The 21,288-nt window shown below is 55.8% G+C and overlaps 1 protein-coding gene across 1 annotated transcript; it reads right to left on the bottom strand.

The window, feature by feature from the left end:
- Positions 1–550: 550 nt before the first annotated feature.
- On the bottom strand, positions 551–17,350 carry MMD2 (monocyte to macrophage differentiation associated 2). Its single transcript, XM_063171729.1, has 7 exons — positions 17,165–17,350; positions 5,559–5,640; positions 4,761–4,921; positions 4,608–4,682; positions 4,234–4,335; positions 3,877–3,946; positions 551–3,413 (listed from the first exon to the last, which is right to left on the bottom strand). The coding sequence occupies exons 1-7, from the start codon at positions 17,209–17,211 to the stop codon at positions 3,207–3,209; spliced, it is 744 nt and encodes a 247-aa protein (XP_063027799.1). The 5' UTR covers positions 17,212–17,350; the 3' UTR covers positions 551–3,206.
- Between the last annotated feature and the right edge of the window lie 3,938 nt (positions 17,351–21,288).

The following is a 21,288-nucleotide window of genomic DNA, read 5'->3' as shown; positions in this document are numbered from 1 at the left end:
TGTGCAGAGCCCAGGCCAGGCAGCTCCAGCATGGGGCAAATTCTCCCTCTCCAAGAGAAGACAGTGCCCACAGGAGAGGCTGGTGGGGTCAGCAGGGAGCTGTGCTACCCCCTGCCCTGTCTGCCACAGATTTTTCTCCTCCTCTGTGGCTCTGGCATCCTTCATCCCCTCAGTGCCAGCCCTGGGGCTCCACACCTCAACCTCTGACTCAGCCACCAGGAGGGGAAAGGGCTGGAGCAGGCTGTGCTGAAGCTGCCGTGGTGAGATGCTGCTGCTGAGCCTTCAGCCAGCCCCTCAGGGCACAGGGGCACTGCCAGCACACTCACTGATTGATTGGTTTGTTTGTTTGTTTGTTTGTTCAGCAGCTGGCAGTGCCATCCCTGCACCAAGGTGAGTCAGTGCTCAGCACCCCAGTGCCATCCCTGCAGGTGCCTGAGTGGCTCCTCTCCTCACCAGGCAGCAAAGCCACGTGGGATGAGTCAGACAGAAAATGAGTTTATTTCCAGATGCTGCAGGGGAAACTAATTTTGATTTAACAAGCAGGCAAGAGTGAGGTATCTTGAGTTTTTATTTCGATCCTACTCCACAGGAAACAACATCCACTAGAGTTATCTTCCTTACATTTGTATTTGACCCAATACCGTGTTAAATATAAAATACCGATTGAACAAGGATGGATGGTGAAAAACATGAGATGCTAAAAAGATCCCTCGAGCCCTCCTCCAGAAACATCCTGAATGTTACGAGTCATTTAAAATTAGTATAAAACAGGAGGACAATCCAATCACTTGCTCTGTGCCCCCCATGCTTTGCAAGGGGAGGATTTAGGAGCAAGAGGAGAGGGGGAGCCTCTCACTTACAGAGAAGCTCACTCTGCAAATCCAGGCTGAAGGCAGGGTGTCCAACAGAGCCTGGACATCCACTCCTGCCCAGGAGTCCTGCCCTGGATTTTCAGCAGGAGACTGAGATGGAGCAGCCCCAGAAAGGTCCTCTGGCACCTCCCTGTGCCTCAGGAGCCCTTGGGACAGATTGAGGGCCCAAAGACCACAAATGGCAAAAGAGTTTCTGAGATAAATCCCTTGGGGTGAAGCCCAGGGCGGTATCCCTGGGCATCCTCAGCCCTGCCAGGGACATTGGCCTGGGGCTGGCAGTGCTGTTTGCCTGCTCTGACCCCAGTGTGGCTCCCCATGGTGTTTGGGGACACAGGGGGAGCAGAGCTGGAGTTGTCACTGTGCCCTGGGGTGGCTCTGGGGACCTGCTCCCCCAGAGCCAGGGAATATTGAAGCAGGAGTTTGTGCAGCTCTGGCTGCCCTCCAGGTGCTTCACGGGATCCTCACACAAGCCCTGTGAGGTAGGTCAGGGTCTGCACCCCCATTTTACAGATGGGGAAACTGAGGCACAGAGAAGGGTAGTGACTAGCCAGACAGGAAATATGGCATCTCCCATTCTGGGAGCTCTGCATCCTGCTGTTCCAACCCTGGGTGTGCTCCATCAGCTGCTGGTTGCTCACAGCTCATCCTTCTCCACCTGCAGCAGGTGGCAGGGCCAGGGCTGGGCAGAGCAGCAGCAGAGTCTGGGCTCACTCCAGCTCCTTCACCCCATCACCCCTGGGCAGCCCCAGCCCAAAGGCTGCTTTGGGCACAGAGCCCCAGCAGCCCCAAACCAGGCTGGGGTGCCAGGGACAGCTCCCAGAGCCTTTTACAGGAACCTCCTGCCTGTGGAAGTGAAAGCCCAGCAGATATTTTTGCCAGCCTGGTCAGCAGGGGGTGAGTATCCAGATGTTTCCTCTTTGGTGATGTGCTGCACAGTGGCACAGCCCTGGAGAGCCAGGCCTGGGGTGCCAGAGGCTGGGGGCCCTCAGCTCTGCTCAGCTCCCTGCAATGCTGCTGGAGAGACAGGAGATGTGGGATGCTGGCCACAAATCTCCTTCACTTGCCACATGGTGCCAGAGGCTGCAGCTGTGATTAATCAAAGGCCAAAAAGAGGAGATGGGCAATTGATTCCTTTGGGGCTGGTGGGGAAGGTGCAGGCTCAGCCCAGCACACACCACCACACCCTCCTGGCTCCAGCAGCTCTGCCAGGGTGTTTGGGGAGCAGGATCTGGTGTGGTTTAGCCATTCTGCTGCTCCCAGCAGCTGGATGGATGTTCCATGGTTAGGCATCTGAAAACTGAGCATCACTGGGATCTCTCCATCACAGCTCACACCCAGGCTTCGTGTGGATGCATTCCTGCCCTGCAGCAATCCTGGGAATGCCAGGAATCTTTCCAAAAGTGGAATTAAATCTGATGAGCAATAGTTTCATCAGCAAATGGGAGCAGAGAAGGCAGGTAGCCCCGTGATCCCAGTCCAGGGAGGATCTCTTCCCTCCCTCCAGGAGAAAGGGACTCCCCTGGGCTGACCCCAGCCAGGGAGGTACCAGGAGCTGGATCCCAGCTCTGCTCCCTGCTGAAGGCATACGTGCAGCAGGGCCTGGGAGCTGGGCTGTGCTTCAGGCTGCCACTGGCACCAGGCTGGAGAGGAAAACCGAGCACTCCAGGGAGAAAATGTCCACAGGGGATCCCAGGGGTGTATGGATGAGTTGTGCACTTCATATTGGCTTAGAGAAAGGCTTTCCCAGTGCTCAGGGACTGGGATGCCCTGGAAGAGATTCAAATTTCAATCTCTTGTAAGGCTTGTTGAGTATGGACCATCCCCTCAAGGGCTTGGGATGGAGCTGTTGATGCTGGCAGGACTCAGGACGATTTAGGAGCCAGACCAGGTGGTGCAGGGGTGTCACCACATCCCTCTCCACCATTGGGGCTCTCCCCTCACCCTGACTCCTCCAGTCCCCTCAGTGGCACATCTAGGGACTCCAGGAGCCAAACCCAGGGTGTCATAGCTGTGCATGGGAGGCCAAGGTTCCCAGCCCCGTGGGATGCTCAAGACCAGGTGAGTGAGCAAAGCTCCAGTGAGTGGTCACTCCTACCACCCACAGCCCAGTCACTCACTGTGTTCTGAAACCTTTGCCTAAAAAAATAAACAGTTCTCAAGCTTAAAAAAGAAAGAACATTTAAAATCAACCTCCAGGCTCTCCTGCCTGTGCAGGAAGGGCACCAACAGCTGCTGTCCATGGGGCAAGGGGGTGGTTTGGGGCGAGCCCGCTGTGTCACCAGTGCCCTCTGTGTCTCCACATGCCAGGTGGCACAAACAACGTCTCTAAGGCTTCTACCGAGGGGAGGTTTTGGTGTCCAGTGCCCCAGGCTGGTACAGGTACCTCCAGATGGCATAGTAGTGGGTGCCAGCTCCCATGGCCACGAAGAGGTGCCAGATGGCGTGGGCGAAGGGGATGCGCCCGTCGCTCTTGAAGAACACCATGCCCAGGCAGTAGAAGAAGCCACCAGCCACCAGCTCCAGGAGGCCATCCCTGTTGGGCTGGGGGCAGGCAATGCTCAGTGAGGCCAAGGCAGGCTGCCCTCTCACCACCACCCCACTGACACCAGAAGGGGTGTCCAGCTGCAGCTCTGGGTTTCTCTGCCTGCTGCTACACCCTCCTCCCCAGCAAGGCAGCAGGGACCCAGCAGCCCTGGGAGAAATGGAACCAGATGGTCTGAAATGGAACTAAATGGTCTTTAAGGTCCCTTCCAATCCAGACCATTCTATGATTCTGTGATCCTACAATTTTCAAACAGAGCCCAGGAAGGAGATCTGGGAGGGATGCACGTGGTGCTGCCAGGCACCCAAAGCACCTGCAGAACCAAGGCGAGCCACTCACATCAGGGATGGCTTTGTCCCTCACAGAGCCTGGAGAATGCACCAACACACAGGAGACAAATTGCTCTGTTTTCAAACCCCTCCTGGGATTTGTCCCTCAGGCTGAGCCCAAGTAGAGCCTTACCATGGAGAGGATGACCAAGGCGGGGAAGAAGCCCATGATAACGTAGCACACCAGCTCCACCAGCTTGTACCTGCGACAGACAGACAGACAGAGATGCAGCTTCGAGCAGGGAGGCTGAGTTTTATGCTTGACATTTCCACAGCAGTGCTACGGGGGAAGGGGTGGCAGTGCCATCACAGCAGGTCCCATGTCCTCATGAGCGGACTGGCTTGGGACCCGGCACTTCGGAGTGACATCTGGGGCTTTTGGCTTTTTATTTGGTGCCACCACGTGGAGGAAGGAAGGAACTCGTGGCAGCAGTCCCTGCTCCTGGCCCGGGTCCCGCACGCCCTCCAGCCCGGGGGTGCAGGCACTCACCGCTCGTGGAAGAAGAAAACGTAGACGGTGCCGATGGACGCCATGATCCAGATGATCCAGCGCATGTGGGACGCCCAGGGACCCAACTCCCGCAGGTTCAACCTGCAAAACCAGGGCTGTGGTGAGGGGGGTCCGGGGCAGCACCCTGGACTGGACTCAGCCCCTCACCCCTGTGGCTGTCCCACCACAGGGTCTTCCCAAATTGTAACTTCAAGAGGCTGGAATCCATAGGATGGGAAGGTGTTGTGGAAAGGGGTGAGGTACAACCTCAAGAAGAAGCAAAGCCAGAGGGGAAAACCCTCTTTGTTGGAACCAGGATGATTTTTTCCCCTTCATTGGTGCCAGGTGAAGGCCCCCAGCCAGCAGCAACTCACCAGGGAGCGTAGGAGGCAGCGATGAAGAAGTAAATCACCATCCTGTCAAACATGTGCAGGCAGTGCTCCACAGTCCTGCAGGACAGAGAGACAGGTCACAGCACTGGGGACATCTGGACCCTCTCCCCTTTCCCAAGCAACCAGGGATGGTACCTGAGATGCCTCTTCTTCCAGGAGATGGTGTGGAAGATGGTGGAGACAATGAAGAGGCTGGACAAGCCAAAGCCATAGATCCAGGCTGAGATGGTTTCCCACTGGTCATCAGAGAGGATGTAGAGGATGGAGCTGCCAAGGATGCTGGGCAGGATCCAGAGCTGGAAGGGGAAGCAAACCCACTGTTGACTCTCTGCATTTCCATTGAGTAGCTACAACAGAGCCTCCACTTTTTTTTTTTTTAGATGTTTCTTTAGCTTCTGGTCAAAGCTACCACCCCTAAGGGGCAGGCAGGGTCCCTCCCTGCATGGTGCAGCTCCAAAATAGTTTGTCCAGAAGGTAGGGAGGAGGAGGAGGAGGAAGGCACAAGGAGGATGACTGAATCTGAGTCATCTCCCAGGACTCAGAGTGGGAACTGTCAGCTCCAAAAGAAACCCTGATGGAGGGAGAGGTCCCTCCCACTGCTACCCAGGCAGCCCCATGGGCACCTGTCACAGCTCTTGCTGTGAAACAATCCATTTTCAGGGAGCTTTGAAAATAATCCTGCCCCACCAAGCCCTCAGCCAGCTTCCCCAGGGACATGGGGCCACAGTGGGGGAGAGCAAGGGAGGTGAAAATCAAATTCCCATGGCAGGAGGAGGGAGAACGTCCCAGTCCCCAGGAGCACACAGAGCACGTCTGCCTCAGGCTCTCAGTGACTGCCCCAGGGCTGAACACAGATGGTTTTCGGTGTCCCTTGAGGTTCCTCAGTGGATCCCCAGAGGGATGAGCACTCAGGATCCAGGGACAGGGACTCACAGCGTGGGTGGCAGTGTTGGCTGCGTGCTCATATTCCGTGGGCTGGTACCTGCAGTTGGACGGGACACGGTGATTCATGAACCTGCAGAGAGAGGTGGGGAGAGAAACACACTCAGGGGACAGGGATGGAGCAAAACCCTTCTGGAAGGGCCTGCACAGGATCTGCAGCCCTACCGTGGCTCAGCTTTGCTCCAGGTGCTCCAGGTGCCCTGCAGAATGGACACCAGGGCACAGCGTGTCCATCTGGCTGTCCCCAGGTGCCCAGGTCTTGCTAAGCCATGGCTGAGGCTGAAGCAGCTCCTGGGAGCCCTGGTGGGACCTCAGCCCATCCAGGGGTGACACCTTCATGTCACAGCAGCATGGCCAGCTCCAAAAAGGGTATCCCTGCATTGCCTTTGGTTTCTGGGTACCACCTGCATCTTCCTCCTACCCCCAGGGTTGCACATCCCAACACACATGTGAAAGAAAAGCCTACTGCCCTCCCTTGGAAGCCTGCATCTTTATTTCTGTTTCTCAGTCTTAGGAGGCATCAGCTTGCTCTTGGTGTTCACAGGAATGTATCGATTTCCCTGCTGGGCCAACAGACAGAGATAAAAAACAGTGCCACTGCATTTCTGGGTGTGTAACAAATTAAATGTGCATAAATAACAGCTCTGAGCACAGCCTCATCCACCACCCTCTTCTGGCAGGAGACAGCAGTGGAGCCTTAGCAAAGGGAATGAGGAGCAGGGAAATGGAGAGGGTTCCTTCTCTGCTCCTCAAATTCAGGGATTTTAGGACTTTTCCTGCTGTGGCTCAGATCAGGGAGGCCGAGCTGAGCTGCAGGGCACGACCTGGGCTAATTGCTCTGTGACCCTGCTTGCCCCCAGCTCCAGCACCATCTGCAGCCCTTCACAGCTGAGTTGTGCCCAGCAAAGGGGCTCAGGGGCTGGCACGACCTTGCTGCTGGGCACAGGGTGATGCCCCAGGCCAGGATGCTTGGAAAGGCAGGAAATGTCCCCTCTCCCTTGGAAAGGCAGGAAATGTCCCCTCTCCCTTGGAAAGGCAGGAAATGTCCCCTCTCCCTGTCCCCAAGCCACCCATGCCTGCGTAGGCTCCCCTGCCATCTCCTGCCTGCTTGGCCCCCCTGCCTGAGCCAGTGCCTGTTAAAACCGAGCCAGGATGGATTAAATAGCTCAAATGACAAGGATTTGGGGTGGGGGGAATTGTGCAACCACAGCGGGGTGAGGGGAGCCCCAGCAGGTGACAGTGACAATGACAGAGGGGCCCTGTCCCCAGCCCCTGCCCTGCCTCCTGCCAGACTCTGGCACTGTGGCAAGAGATTCTTGGTCCTCATCAGCAAAAAATGTCTGGAATTAAGGGGGGGAATGGAGGGGCCAAGCTGCCACTGCTCTGTTCCCCAGGGCTCGCAGGGGGCTCAGCAGGGCTGGGAAGAACCTGGGCACCCCTGGGGACAAGGCTGTGCCCAGAGCACTGTCACCTGCACCCCAGGGACACCAGGGATGCCCTCCCCATGCCACCACTGCAGGCACAAGGGCTGGCAGGGCTGCCTGTGCCGGAGCCATGTCCCCCTGGCAGGAGGAGGCTGCTGTCCCCAGCGTTGCCAGGAGACTGTCCCCAGCTCCCCTCCACTGTCTGCTTCCCTTTATTTTCCCTTTTAATAACCAGAAGGAGGGGGAAGAGGGGAGGCCAGACGTCCACATGACGTCACAGTTGCTGAGGAAACACGTTCAAGGCCTTTTCCTTGGATTTATTGATTTTAACAAAGCCTGCTCCATCTTCCCTCTGCTCTGGCTGGTGCTGTTCACAGCAGCAACACAGATCCAATTCCACAGCCCCCTCCCCAGGGCTGGGGGGCTCCCAGACCCTTTGGGAAGGTTTTTCTGGGGTGTAAATATCCTCCCTAGCTCTGGCACAGGGTAGAGAAGCTGGGAAGGACCACCCAAGCCATGTCCATGTCACAAGGCTGGAGAGCATTTATGTTCCTGCAGCCCAGAGCTGTGCCCACAAGCTCCTGCTTTTCTCAGAGGGACAACAGCCTTGAGGAGGAACCTTTATTTTTATTAACCTGGGGAGAGATTGCTCTTTTTTTCCTGCCCTGCTTTCCAGTAAGCATCATCCTGTGAATGGTGGGAATGGAGCATCAGGGATGTGGGATCTGGTGGGTCAGCCTGAGCCCCATTTTTGGGACCTGCATTGTGTTTTGGGGCTAATTTGGCACATTTCTGTGGTCCTCCTATGGTCTTGCTTTGCCAAGGTGGGAAGAAGGGAAGAAGAGGAGAAAGGGATAGAGTTAAGTTTTTCCTCAGGAGGGCTCCTGCAGAACTCTGAGCTCTCCTGAGGGCACCAAGAGAACCTGAACCAGTCACTCCATGGTCACCTCCCTCTGTAGAAATGGGAGCAGCTGGTGTTGGCACATCTCCTGGCAAGGCAGGATAAGTCCCTTATTTCCTCTTTATTTCCCAGGGGTGCAGAGGTCACTTCCTCCCCTACTCCCCCAGGATTTTATGGACCAGCTCGTGCCATCCCTGTGCACACTGGCATGGGTGCAGGGCACAGGGAGCCCTGCAGCATTCCCAGCCTGCAGATAGTTGCCAGAGCAGTGTGCAGAACCAGCTCCAGCCTGGACAGACAGATGGATACACTTGGAAGCAGCACTGGTGATTGTTGGGTGCAGGAAGGCACCAGCAGGTGCTCACACACCACTGGGTGCTCCAGTGCAGCTCAGCAGGTGCTTCAGGATGGCAAACCAAGACCCAGAGAAGTTCAAAGACTCTGCAGAGCAGGATCATGATCATGTTCACTCCCAGGGATGCTGTGTGGGAAGCAGGGAACCAAAGGGTTCCCGGGCACCTTCTCCTCCTGGTGCTGCTCCTGGCACACCCATAGAACTGCTGTATGAAGAGGGGGCTGCCCAGGGGTTATTCACAGCAATCCCAGGGTTTTTGCCTGCCCTGCTTTGCCCTGGCCCCTTTCCCAGGGAGGGAGCCTGAAAAGGGCCAGTACAGCAGCTCTGGCCAGGGAAACAATGAGCCCCTTGTCCCTGGGCAGAGTGCAGAGCTGCCTTCCCAGGCCTGCTCCTTTCTCCTGCTCTTTCTCCCACTCTCTTGGGTTGGGGTGTTTTTTTTTAATATGGCTTTAGGGGTTCTTACTGAGTTTTTAAAAGACTTTTGTCCACCAACAAAATTCCAGCCTCCAAAATCTTGCAGATCTGCCTGACTCTTGCTTTGCCAGGGTGGGAAGAAGGGAAGAAAGGGACAGAGTTAAATTATTCCTCATGTGGGACTCTGAGCTCTCCTGAGGGCACCAAGAGAACCTGAATCAGTCACTCCATGGTCACCACACACTCACTCAAGCAGAGCCATGGGACACTTGCAGGAAAGCTGTCCCCTGCAAACATGAGGGGAATGGCCCCAAAAGAGACCCCAGCCAGGCTGCAGTTTGGTACAGATGGGATTTAGCCCTGCCTTTGACATAACTCCCTGGTTGGCCTCTGCCACATCTCCTCAAGTCCCTCTCCCTCCCCTTTCCCCTCTCTCCAAGTGAAGATTATAATTTTGACATCCTTTAGGCAAGCCAGTGGTGGATAATGTGAGGAGAGTGTAAAATCACCACAAGATGTGGATGGGGAGGTGAGAGCTGGGCTTCTGCCCTTGGAAAGAGCTGCTCCAACACCGGCCGTGAATCAGGCTGTGCATGTGTCTGTGTGTCTGTGCACTGCGGGCTGGGTGCCACGGGGACAAAGGACCAGTCAGCAAGCCCAAGGTCATCCCAGGTGATACAAATTTCCCCAGAGCAGCTCACCTCCACAGGTTTCACCTGCAAATGGATTATAAAAGGGCTGGGCTTGCTCAGGAGTTGGCCTGGAGCCTGTGGAGATGGATTTGCTGTGCATTCACCCTCCTGCCCAAGGAGGTGAGACTCCTCCAAGCTCTGTTCCCTGCTGGGCAGTTCTGGGGGTCTGGCTGCAAGGGAAGAGGATTTCTCCTTCCTCTTGTGCCTGGATGTCACAGCTGCTTTAACAATAACAGAGGAAGATGGTGGTGGTCAGAGAGGAAGGGTTTGGCGGATGTTGACCAGCAATGGAGGTAAGTCCTGCTGGGGCTGTCCCCTGTTAGAACAAGTGTTGTGATGCCTGAGGTGTCAGGGATGGAGCAGACGTGTCCCTGCAGGGCAGATCTCACTCTCTCACTCCTCAGGGCCTGGCCTGCGGTTGCTCTGACAGCCCTGAGGCTGCACACCCAGCACAGATGGCAGGTTTGGTCCTGGGGCTCACGTGGGAGCTGCTGTGGTGGCATCCCCTAAGCTGGGGCTTGGCAAGGCCCTGCCTCTGCTCTGGGATCTGCTCAGGCTCCAGCTGCATCCCTGGTAAGAGGCTTCAATCCCCTGAGCTCCTGTGTGGTTTGTGATTAGCTGAGTCCTGTGGGGCCTGGCTGTGTTTGTGTCCAGCTCTCCACCACAGGGCTCACAAGGTGCAGGAGCACCAGGAAATCCCAGGAACGCAGGAGATCCCCCAGACTTTACTGCTTTATCCAGCCCAAGAGCTTGTGAAATCCTGCTTTTCCTTCCTAGCCATTGACATGGGAACATTTGCCATGGCTGCTGTTTGTGTCCAGCTCACCACCACAGAGCCCACAAGGTGCAGGAGCACAAGGAAACCCCCATGGCCCACCTTGAACACAGGAGATCCCCCAGACTTTACTGCTTTATCCAGCCCAGGAGCACTTGTTAAACCCTGCTTTTCCTTTTCCCATTGGCATGGCAATGTTTGCCATGGGAAGCAGAAACACCAAGGCTGGCACTGCCCAGGAGTGCCATCTGCAGTGCCACCCACATGGGTACGGGTGGCACCTGCTGGGGGCTGGATCCTCCCTTCCATGCCCATTCCTCAGAGCTGCCTGCTCCCACGCTCACAGATGGTTCTTTGCTTTGCAGAGCTGGGCTGGAGCAGCTCCTGGGCCAGGCCTGGCCTTGGGGCCCTCCTGTGACTCCCATCCATGGGAGAGGGGCAGCAGGGCTGAGGGAGCAGAGCAGGACAGCTCAGGGGTTTCTTTTAGTCACACTTCCTAGCACAAGGAGCTGGCAGCTTGGGTAAGGAGTAGGAAATGGAAGAGTTTTTATCTAAGCCAGCATTTCCCCACCTTTCTCATGGGTAAATCCAGCAGATTTCTGGAGTAACCCACCCAGATTCCCCCGGTGCAAGCCTTGCTTCCACAAAGCGAGTCAAAAGGGGCAGCAGATCCAATCATCACCCATCTCCTCATTCCTCCCATCCCACTTTTGCTCATTCCCAGCACTCTGAGCACCCTGGGCTGGCTGAGGACCATGCCCTGGCACTACACAGCCTGCACACCCTGAGAACCCATGAGCAAGGGCTGCTGCTGACTCAGAGAGGGGCCCTGTGCTCAGCCAGGTCCGTGCTGTCCCTGGCTCTGAGCCACAGGCACACGTGTCCCCTGAGGAGGCAACCCCTGACACACCTCAGAGGGTGCAGGAGGGACTGTGCTGCTCTTCCCCTGAGTACCAAGGGCATCCAAAATTCCTTTCTTGCTCAGGGACAACCATGGGATGCTCCAAGCCAGGCGTTGACCATTTCTGTACCCACCAGAGCCCATGTACACCCAGCAAGGCTTGATTGGTGGTGGAAACTCAGCAGTAATTCCCAACTGTCCATATTCCCACCCTGTGGGCAGGGATACTTCTTTTTCTCCCCAGCTCTCTATGTAGATGGTATCTCTCAGTCTTCCAAGGTAATTCATGACCCTGCAACCACAGCAGAGCTGTTTGTTTATTCACAACAGATGGGATCGGTGAGTGTTTCCCAAATTACTTTCTGAGCTGGGACTTCTTGTTTCATTTGGTACTCATGAGACATCCAACAACAGCTGATTAGTCACAAAGTGACTCTGATGTCCCAGGTGTTTGGTGAATGTTGGAAGGACTGTTTCCAGAACTGCAAATCCTCTATTATTCATTAATTTCTTGCTTGGAAAGTCATTGTGCATGTTCCTTGCTGCCTTGCCTTGAGCAGTGGGATAAATCCTGAGCTGGCTCTGCCTCTTTAACTGCAGCAGCCCCAGCAGTGAGTGTGACCACTGGATCCTGTGCCTGCTGGCACAAGATTTGGATAGTTTGAGGGCTGGAGCTTTCCCAGCCTCTAACCCTGACAGTGACTGTGAAATACATGGGCAGGTGAGCAGTCCCAGGTTCACAAAACCTCCCCACAGCATGGCCTGAGACACAGCCAGGCTCTCACTTGGGATTCCCAGATGCTGCTCAAGTACAAATCATATCTGTAAATTATTCAGTAAATGCCTCTGGACAGCAAAGGCAGAGAAGGGAAATCATGTATTTCACCAGCCAAGCATGCAGATAGTAAGATTTCCATTAGTATAACTTACAACAGAGAGCAGGGCTGTGGCTAATGCTGCTGCTCAGCACAGAGAGGTGCCAGCTCCTTGCCCTGACCTGATGATCTCTTTCTGCATAAAATCCTTTCCTCAGCAGCAGCAGACCTGGGCTGTAAACTCAAACAGGAGCAGAGAGCTGACTCCAAATTCTCCTGAAGGTCAGCACTGCTTGGCTCAGCTCAGTGGTCCCTGACTCATCCAGCAGGAACGTGACACCTGTGCTATCGTGTTATCATGAGAGGCTCAGTGTTATCACAGAGAGCCCCTCTGGGCTCCCTCTGCATGAAAATGTTGAGTTTGTCACACCTGGAGACACCTGATCTGTGTGTTTGGCCATGTCTGCTCAGCCTTTCTCAGAACCAGCCCTGGCAGCAGCATCATCTCTGGAGATTAAACACAACTCCTGGTGCAGCTGCAGCCAGGCACCCCTCAGGAGTGAAGGGCTGGAATAAGCTGTGCTTTTTTCCCTTCCTTTCTTTGGGAGTTGTACTTGTTGGCATGGCTTTGTCTGGCTGTGGAGCTGGGGGTGTGGGAAGGGAGGAGGAGGAGGAGGAGGGAGGCCAGCCCTGGCAGAGCCCCATTTCTCACAGCCACTGACCTGCAGGGCTGGGCACTGGCTTGAATTTCCCATGGGTGGTGTTGACTGCTGCCTCGTGAAGCTGGACACAGCAAACTGTGCCAAAGAATCACATCAGGCTGATATCCAACACCAGCTGAAGGAGGGGAAGGATCATGTGTTTCCCAGGCAGCCAGGGGACCGTCCTTGCCCCAAAAGCACAAGGCTTGGTTTGCCCACTCATGCACACCTTCAGTGTGCTGCTCCCCACCTCAGCCTGCCCTGCTGGGTGTCCCAGCCCTTGCAGAGGATGGAACAGGGCAGTTTGAGTGGATATCCCATCAAAAATGCTGCTCTGAGAGCTTGCTGCCTTCCAAACACCTGGCTCCCATTACACACCCTGAGGTAAATCCTACTAGTGCCATTTTAAAAGTATCTGAGCCAAGCTGGCCCCAAAAGCAACCAGCATGGAATTGGTTGGTAATATCAGCTGATCCATGTTTCCCCAGCATTTTGGGGGCCTCCCCACCTCTTGGAGCAGTGCCTTTTGCATTTGGGGAGTCTGTCTGCTCAGCTGGGGTCAGACTGACAGGTCCTGATGGGGCTGGTGCTTGCAATGTGAGCAGCCCCTGCCTCTGGAGGAGCTTCAGGCTGTGCTATCAACACTGAAAGCATTTCCCTTCTCACTGCTCCATCCCACATGGGCTGTGGGGGAAGCAGAGCTCTTGGAAAACATCTTGGAGTGTGTGGGCAGGAGAGGGCTGCTCATGTTTTCATGGCAAAGCAATGGAGAACAGGTCTTTGCAATGTGGTTGCTCTGTCCAGGCTGTCAGCCTGGCATTGGTTTCCTTGTGTTTGGAGTCTGAGCACCCCAACATTTCTTATTCCTCCTATTCCTGCTGGTTCTCCTCTTCCTGTCTTGGCCAGGGATGCTGGAATAGCTGATCAAGATCTCCTGGCTCAATAATTACAGGTGCAGGGAGAAACAAAGGTCTTCCCAGCTACCTTTCCCCAAATTCAGAAGATTTGGGTTTGAGCAAGGGTAGAGTTCAGACCTCCGTCCCCTCGTGCTAGTGAGGAGGTGGCAATGCCTGCACTGCAGGCACAGGGAGGGTAGGACTGGACCATGCACCTGCAGAGACCCCCACAGAGCCCCTGAGACATTAATGTGGATTTTCCCATTCTCTTTGTATTACCCATGCAGGGAAACCAAGCAAACACAGTAAGATTTAGAGCCTCTACCATGGACAAACCCAAGGAGCTGCTATCAGTCTGTGAGGATGATTCAGTGCCCTGCAGCTCCCAGCAGAGCCCTCTCCAGTGCTGCTCCAGGGAGGCTGAAGCTGGCTGGGTACAGCAGCTCCCTGATTAATCACATTTCCTTCCAATTACAGCTCTGCATGGCCAAGATCTGGGAAGCATTCAGGGAATTAACTGCTCAGCCCCATGGCAGCTACGTGGGCAGGAAGGACCACACCGTGTTTGAGTTAAAACTGGGCCAAAAGAGGGTCAAAGCTGGTGGTGAGGGTCAGGGAGGGTTTGGTTACCAGGTCAGTGTAACCTGACCAATGAGCCCAGAGATAAAGATGCAGCTTGGTCTGAGCTGCTGGTCTGGGAGGGACCCAGCACTGTTTTGGTGAGCTGGGAGGGAGGAATAACCCTGTGGTGGCTGGATAAAGCAGGAGGAATCTCATCTGCTCACACTTGGTGCTGTGCTGGTGTTGTGGTTAAATCCACCCTGTGGGGCAGGAGATGAATATTCCTTATCATGGTTGTGAGTGACAGGGAAAGCCTTGCAGCAACCGAGCTTTGAAACTCCATTTCCCCACGGTGTCAATGATGGAAGAGCCTCCCGGGCCCCAGAGCAGAGCAGAAACCACTGAGTTTCTCATTTATAACCTCAAACGGCACTGCCTGCACCCTGCTCCACCACGGTGGCGGCTCCTCCCTTTGCTTCCTTCCCCTCTGCCCCAGCTCTGCATCCCCAAAGCCCGGCCAGGAGGGATTTGGAGGCAGCCTGGTGTCCCTCCAGCCTTGAGTTTTCTCCTGGCAGTTCACAGAACGTTCCCACATTGATCACGGCTTTTCATCTCTTTGTTCTCACACAACAGGTCTTTCATCACCACACTGTGTTTTATTTATTCCTTTTGGTGGGTGTATCAATGGCCAAGTTCCTCCTTTCTTGGTCCTGGCTCAAATTAGATAAAATGACATGAAAAATGAAGCCTGTTCCAGGCTTTTCCTCCACAAGGAAAACTTTGATTTTTTTTTTTTTTTCAAGGAACACCATAAGCAAGGCCACATTATCTGAAAAGATGTTGCAAGATGGAATCACAGAATTGCTAAGGTTGGACAAGACCTCTAAGATGGAGTCTGACCATGAGCCCAGCACTGCCATGTTCACCCCTAAACCACTTCCCCAGGTGCCACATCCCCGTGTGGTTTTGACAACTTCCAGGAATGGTGATTCAGCCACTTCCCTGGGCAGCCTGGTTTAGTCTTTCCTAGCATCCAATCTAAACTTCCCCTGGTGCAGTTTGAGCCCATTTTTTCTTATCCTGTCCCTTGCTGCCTGGCTGCACCCTCCTCTCAGGGAGTTGTGGTCACTGGGAAGGTCCCCCCAAGCCTCCTGTTCTCCATGCTGAGCTCCCTCAGCTGCTCCTTATCAGACTTGTGCTCCATTATGCATCTCTGGGCCTTCTCCAGCAGCCCAACACCTTTCCTGTAGTGAAAACTGAGCACAGGATTTGATTCTGCTGCCTTGAAGGACATGTGCCACCATGAGTCCCCTGGCTTCTGCTCGTCCCAGTTCCCACCTCAGAGCTCTCTGAAAGAGCATCCCTGGCACAAAGGAAGGAGCAGCTTTAGGGTTTCTTTTGGGACATGCCCCAGCAGAGCATTTCCATGGAGAGCAGAGCTGGTGTACACAGAGGGAGGGGGGACTGGGATTATCCCACTGTTATTTTTGAGCACTGGGCTAAGAGGATCTCTGCGATGATACAGGAAGCCCTGGGTTAACATCATGTGCTGGTGATTTTCTTGGGGTGAAAGCCAAGGGAGCTCCCATCTCCTGCTGCTCCCCAGGCAGCCCTGGCACACAGTGAGAGCTGGAGGATTGATTCCCCGTGGATCTGCCCCTTCCTGTGCCCCACAAACCCTGCCCTACATGTGGGCACCATCCCTGTAATGCCCCATCCCACTGACCAAGCTGTCTCCAGAAAGCACCACCACAGGGCTGGAGCAGGCTGATTCAGGGTAAATCAAGCAACAGGTTGGCAGATGGGCTCTGCTGGGGGAGACTGATGTCATGGAGCAACCCCTGATCTCCTGCCCAGCTCCCAAAGAGCCTCTGCACCCCTGCCCTGGGGTACAGGTGTGGTTTTCCTGCTGCTCTGGGGCACAGAGCTTTGCTCAGCTCCTTTTCCCCCAGCTCTGCCCTTTGCATGCCAGCAGGGTGGGGGAGTGAAAGGTGGGGGTGTGAAAGTCTTGAATTCTCCATTTTCACAGGGGTTTGTACCAGGCACATTGTGCAGATCTGCTGGGTGCCTCCTGCCTCTCCCCCAAGCAAAGGTTATCAGGAGGTTTTGAGCTACAGCCTCGAAAGGGTCTTTGAGCAAGTGTCCACGTTTCAGGCAGGTTTTGGAGATGCAAGCATGGATTTTCCCCACGGGACACCTGTAAGGAAAGGAGCTGATGGCCGGAGGGGGTCGGGGGATGATCTCCTGTCCTTACCCAGCCCAGACAAACATCCCTCAGGGATCATCCTGCCTGGAGCAGGCGAGAAACACCCTCACCGCTTCTTTTCACACAACTTTTTCTCTGGTATCTACCCCCTGACAGGACCACGGGGAATCTGGAAGCGGCAGCACAGAGTTCAGTGCCCTCAGGAGCTGTGCCAGCCCGTGGGACCCTACACAGGCACAAAAACATCCCCAGGGAGCACAGCCTGTCCTCGGCGCAGGGCTGGACACCCCCGGCAGCCGCTGTCCCCACCTGTGCAGCTGCCGGTGCCACCTGCCTCATCCCGGGCAGGTGCTGTCCCCGTGTCACCTCCCTCCCAAAGGCCACACCTGATCCCGCAGCCGCGCGTGTGGCCGAGCGCCGTCTGACCCGTGCTCGGCAATCCTCCCGGCACAGGTAACACCGGCAGCTCTCCTGCTGCACCTCAGCTCTCCAAACAAGCCCCGGCTGCTGCTGGAAAAGCTCCCTGGGGATTCCATGGAGGGAGAGAAGGATCCTCCGCCCGTGCATCCCACGGGGACCCTGTTGAGCCTGCGGGTCCAGGCTGGCACAGCCGCCCCGAGGGGGTTTCACCGGGGTGCGGAGGGACCCTGGACCACATCGGTCCCTCCATGGGGGTTCGGAGCCAGCGTTAGGGTGGTCTGTCCCCTCGGGAAGGCAGGATCCTGCCATGGGAGAGCCGCGGTGAAGTTAGAGCCAGCGAAAGGCTCCCAAGGATGCTGAGAATCCTTTAGGGATGCAGAAAAGCAGGTAGCCGAAAGCCGAGCCCGCACTCGCCCTGTGCTCCGAGGCACTCAGCAGCTCTCCAAGATCCTTTCGGGCTCCATCCCCGCCGAGCCGAGCCCGGGGAGAGCTCGGGGCTGTCCGGGGGTCGGGGACCGGCGCAGCGATGGATTTACCTGGCGTAGCGCGTCTTCTGGAAATCCAGGAGCCGGGACACGAACATCGCGGCGGTGCCATGGGGGTCCCGGGCAGCGGCGGCTGCTCAGCCCCGGCCGGGGGCACGGCACCAACTCGGCGAGCTCCGGCTGCCGGCAGGGAGAAGGGGCGGCCGGTCCGGCACAGCCCAGCCCAGCCCAGCCCGGCACGGCACAGCCCAGCCCCGGCCCCCTCCCGCCCCCTCGGCCGCTCGGGAGAAGCGACACGGGCAAAACAAAGGCGACCTCCGGGAGGGGGGAGCCAGCCCCGCTGCCGCCCTCAGATGTGCAACGAGGAGGAGGAGGAGGAGGAGGGAAAAAAAGAAAGGGGGGGTGTGGGGGGAATCCCTTCCAACTCTTGCCGGCCACAGCAACCTGCGCGATCTCCCTCCGCCCCCCGGCAGCTTTAAGCACAGCTAAAAATATCCCCCACCCTCCCCGCTGCCACCCCCGGGGGATCAAATAGCAGCAGATTTGAATTGAAAATGTGATTAAAGCATCGGGGAGGGGGAGAGCGCCGAGCGCCGGCAGCCAGACGCTCCCCCCGGTACCCACCTGCTCCCCCCGGCCCCGCTGCCCACGGCTGGGTCCCCCCCGAGGGTCCCCGAGGCATCTGTGCCCACCCCGGGGCAGCGCCATCCCCAAGGAGCCGGTTTGTTTGGCTTTGCGTTCATTTATTTGGTTTTAACGATTTTTTTCACATTATTTCCCAGGGGCTAGGGTGGGTGGCTCTGCCACCATCGCTGCGTGGTGTCCCTGGGAGGGGGCACAGCTCCAGCACCCCAACACCCCTCCCTGCTGGGGAGAAGGGGGACAAAGCAGCACGGCAGCAAGGCAAGGATTAAGGACCCCAAAATCAGCCCATCTCCATGGTAAAGCCTTCACCCCTCCCTCCTCTTCATCACTCCAAGCAGGCTCCTACAGGAGGTGACATCCCGAGGAACATCTGAGGTTGGGCAGCTCAGAGGGGGGGATACAAAAGGTGATGGGGGCTTGTCTGGGGTAGATTGGTGTCATCCTTCACGCAGGGAGCCTCAGGCCAGCAGCTGAGGGACAGAAAGGAGAGGTCAGCAACATCTGGAGAGCCTTGGTGACCCCAACAGCCCCTCTCCTTCTGGAGCTGTGGCAATGGGACAGCTGAGGACATCCTGGCGAGAAGGGCTGTGCTCGTATGGCCACTTGCAAGGGAAATGGAGCACACACAGCTCTTCCAAAAGCCAAAGCAGACCAAAAGGAAGGAATCCTTTCATTCAAGGGGTTGAATGCTGCACCCTCTGCAAGCCCTTCCAACAGCAGCTCAATCCCTCAGGGGGTGCTGCAGGTGCAGCTGCATTGTGGGGTGTCCCCCAGGCACACCAGAAGCACCCCAGGAGCCAGCCACAGGTTCAGCCTTCCTGCACGATTCCCACTGTGGATGGAAGACACCAGTGGGGACCAGGAAAGGTTCAGGAGGTGCCGAGGCAACAAATAAACCCCATTTTCAGCAGGATATCTGGGACAGCCAAGGCCTGGCTGAGAGTGGCAGGTCCAAGCTGAGATGCAGAGTGAGATCATCTCTGAAAACCTCTCCCACGCTCTGCCACTTAGCCAGGAAGGGTTTCTTTCAAGTTCCTTCCCCAGACGATGAGCTCTGGCAGAGCCTATGTCATGGTTCTTGTGCCCTGCTCTACCTGTTCTCTGGGCCTGAAGAGGAGAGAAAGAAGAAAAGATGAAAAATCACATTTACCAAAATAACCCCCATCCCCAAAGCCCCCAGCCCACAGCCGAGGGTGCTGGCAAGGGACACCTGAAGCAAACCATCCATCCCAAAATAGATCCATCTCAGAGGGCAAAAGGCAAATTGAATGAAAAATAAGTTACTATTTTTGAAGCCTGAATCCAGTTGTTATGGCAACCAAAGCCTGGAGCATCGTGCTGGGGAATGGCTCCAGCCCCAGCAATGCCTCCAAACCTGGCAGACAGGGAATCACAGGGGCTGCTCCAAGCTGGGGTGGGGAGATGTCCATGCTCACAGCACCTGTACCCCACTGGGATGTGTCCCCTCCCCGCACAGCTGCTCTCCTCAACTCTGCCCACGAGCCCAACTTGATTTTCTTTCCTCTCCCATCCCTGGTGCACTCCCCACCTTGCAAAGATCTGAGTAATTGTAAGGAGAAATTCCAATATTCTGAGGTACCCTGAATACAGTTGGGTTTTTTTATGCCACCAAAGCAGGGTGGAGTTTGCAGGGTTTTCCTTTAGATGAGGAATGGCTCATGAATACCAGGGATGTTTTCTTCCTTCGTTCTGATCTCTTCTCACTGGTGACCAGTGACAGGACCTGAGGGAACAGCTGGAGCTGTCTGGGGAAGTTTGGATAGTAGGAAAAAATTTGGATAGTAGGAAAAAATTCTTTCCCCAGAGGGTGGTCAGGCACTGAACAGGCTCCCCAGGGAATGGACATGGCCCCAAGGCTGCCAGAGATCCAGGAGGATATGGATAACACTCCCAGGCACAGGGGGGGATTGTTGGGGTGTCTGTGCAGGGCCAGGAGCTGGACTCTGATCCTTGTGTGTGTTCAATCTCAGGACATTCTGTGATCCCCTACAGGATTCCTGCATCTGGAGACACCTCTGTGCACTGTCCCCTGAGGAAGGGCTTGGGGGATCCCAGTGGACAGTGTGAGCCCCCACACCCACAGGGATGGCAGCTCTGGGATCCCATTTCCCCATGGAAGGAACATGCACATGGAACTGCCAGAGCCAACAGGTACAAAAAAAGACAATTTAGATTAAAATCTGCCATCAGAGGGGAAGTCTCCTCAGAGAAAAGAAGCTCTGGGTGGGTAGGAAGAGCTACAGGACACGTGGATGTGCTGGCAGCAGGGGTAGCAGAGGCAGAGGTGACTGTGGGGGACAGGACTGGCTCTGGTGGGCATGGCAGGGTGGGCACAGGGCAGCAGGGAGCTGGGGCACTCGGCTTTGAGCCGTTTGGAGGGGTCTCTGTGCCAGCAGCTGGAGCTCCTTCAGCCTCGCAGGCTGGTGAGGGGGAGGCTCCATCACCCCACACTGCTCCACTTGTGAACCCTCTGGAGCCAGATGGCCCCAGAAGCATAAAAACCCAGCACCTGGTGGCTCATATTTGTGAGATTTACCCTTTTCTGTACTAATCCCTTGATGTTGATCCCATTTCCAAAAATGACTTTTTCAGTTCTAAGTGGACTTTTTTTATTGTTGCTTTTGGTGAGGGTTTTTTGGTTTTGTTGGGTTTTTTAGGGAGCATGTGTGTGTGTGTGAGTTTGGGTTTTTTGGTTTTTGGAGGTTTTTTGTTTTGGTGGGGTTTGTTTTGTTGTTTTGGGTTGGTTTTTTTTTGGTTTTTTTTTTTTTTTGTGTGTGATTTTGTTTTGATTTGGTTTTTTTTGTTTGTTTGTTGGTTTGAGTTTTGTATTCATTTTTCCCCCTGCAATTTGTGTTATCCACTGGACCAGGATGCTCAATTCAGCCTGGCTTTGGACACTGCCCAGGCTGGGCGGGGGTATCTGCAACCTGTTCCAGCACCTCACCATCAAAGTAAAGAATTCCTCTGTGTATCTATTTCCCCTTTCAATGTGATCCCATTCCTCCTTTCCCTCTTCCTACAAATCCTGACCAAGAGCCCATTCAGACACTGAGATCTGCTCTGATATCTCCCCGCAATTTTCTCTTCTCCATCCCGAACAGCTCCAACTTTCTTTTTATTTTTCCTTTTTCCCAAGTCATCCGTTGAACCTCGGGGACATCCCGTGGCACGGAGTGGAACTGCACGGCACGGGTGGGCGGGCACAGCGCGGGGCATGAACGGGGCCACCGTGCCCGGAGCGCGGAGCCAACATCGTGACCGGGGACAGCGGGGCCACCACTGTAACCGGGATCGCGGGAATAGCGTGACCGGGGATAGCGGAGCCACCGTGCCCGCACCGCGCGGCCACCACCGTGACCGGGGTTAGCGGAGCCACCGTGTCCGGACCGCGGTGGCCGCGCTCAGCCCGGGGACAGCGGGGAGGCGCCGAGCCGGGGCTCCGTGTCGCGTCCGGAGTCTCCCATCCACCGCCGGCCGCGCCGGGCCCTGCTTAGCTTCGCAACACGACC

Source organism: Melospiza melodia, chromosome 18 (genome assembly GCF_035770615.1).
Source record: "Melospiza melodia melodia isolate bMelMel2 chromosome 18, bMelMel2.pri, whole genome shotgun sequence".
NCBI classification, from domain to species: domain Eukaryota; kingdom Metazoa; phylum Chordata; class Aves; order Passeriformes; family Passerellidae; genus Melospiza; species Melospiza melodia.
This window is presented reverse-complemented; position numbering and strand designations above follow the sequence as displayed.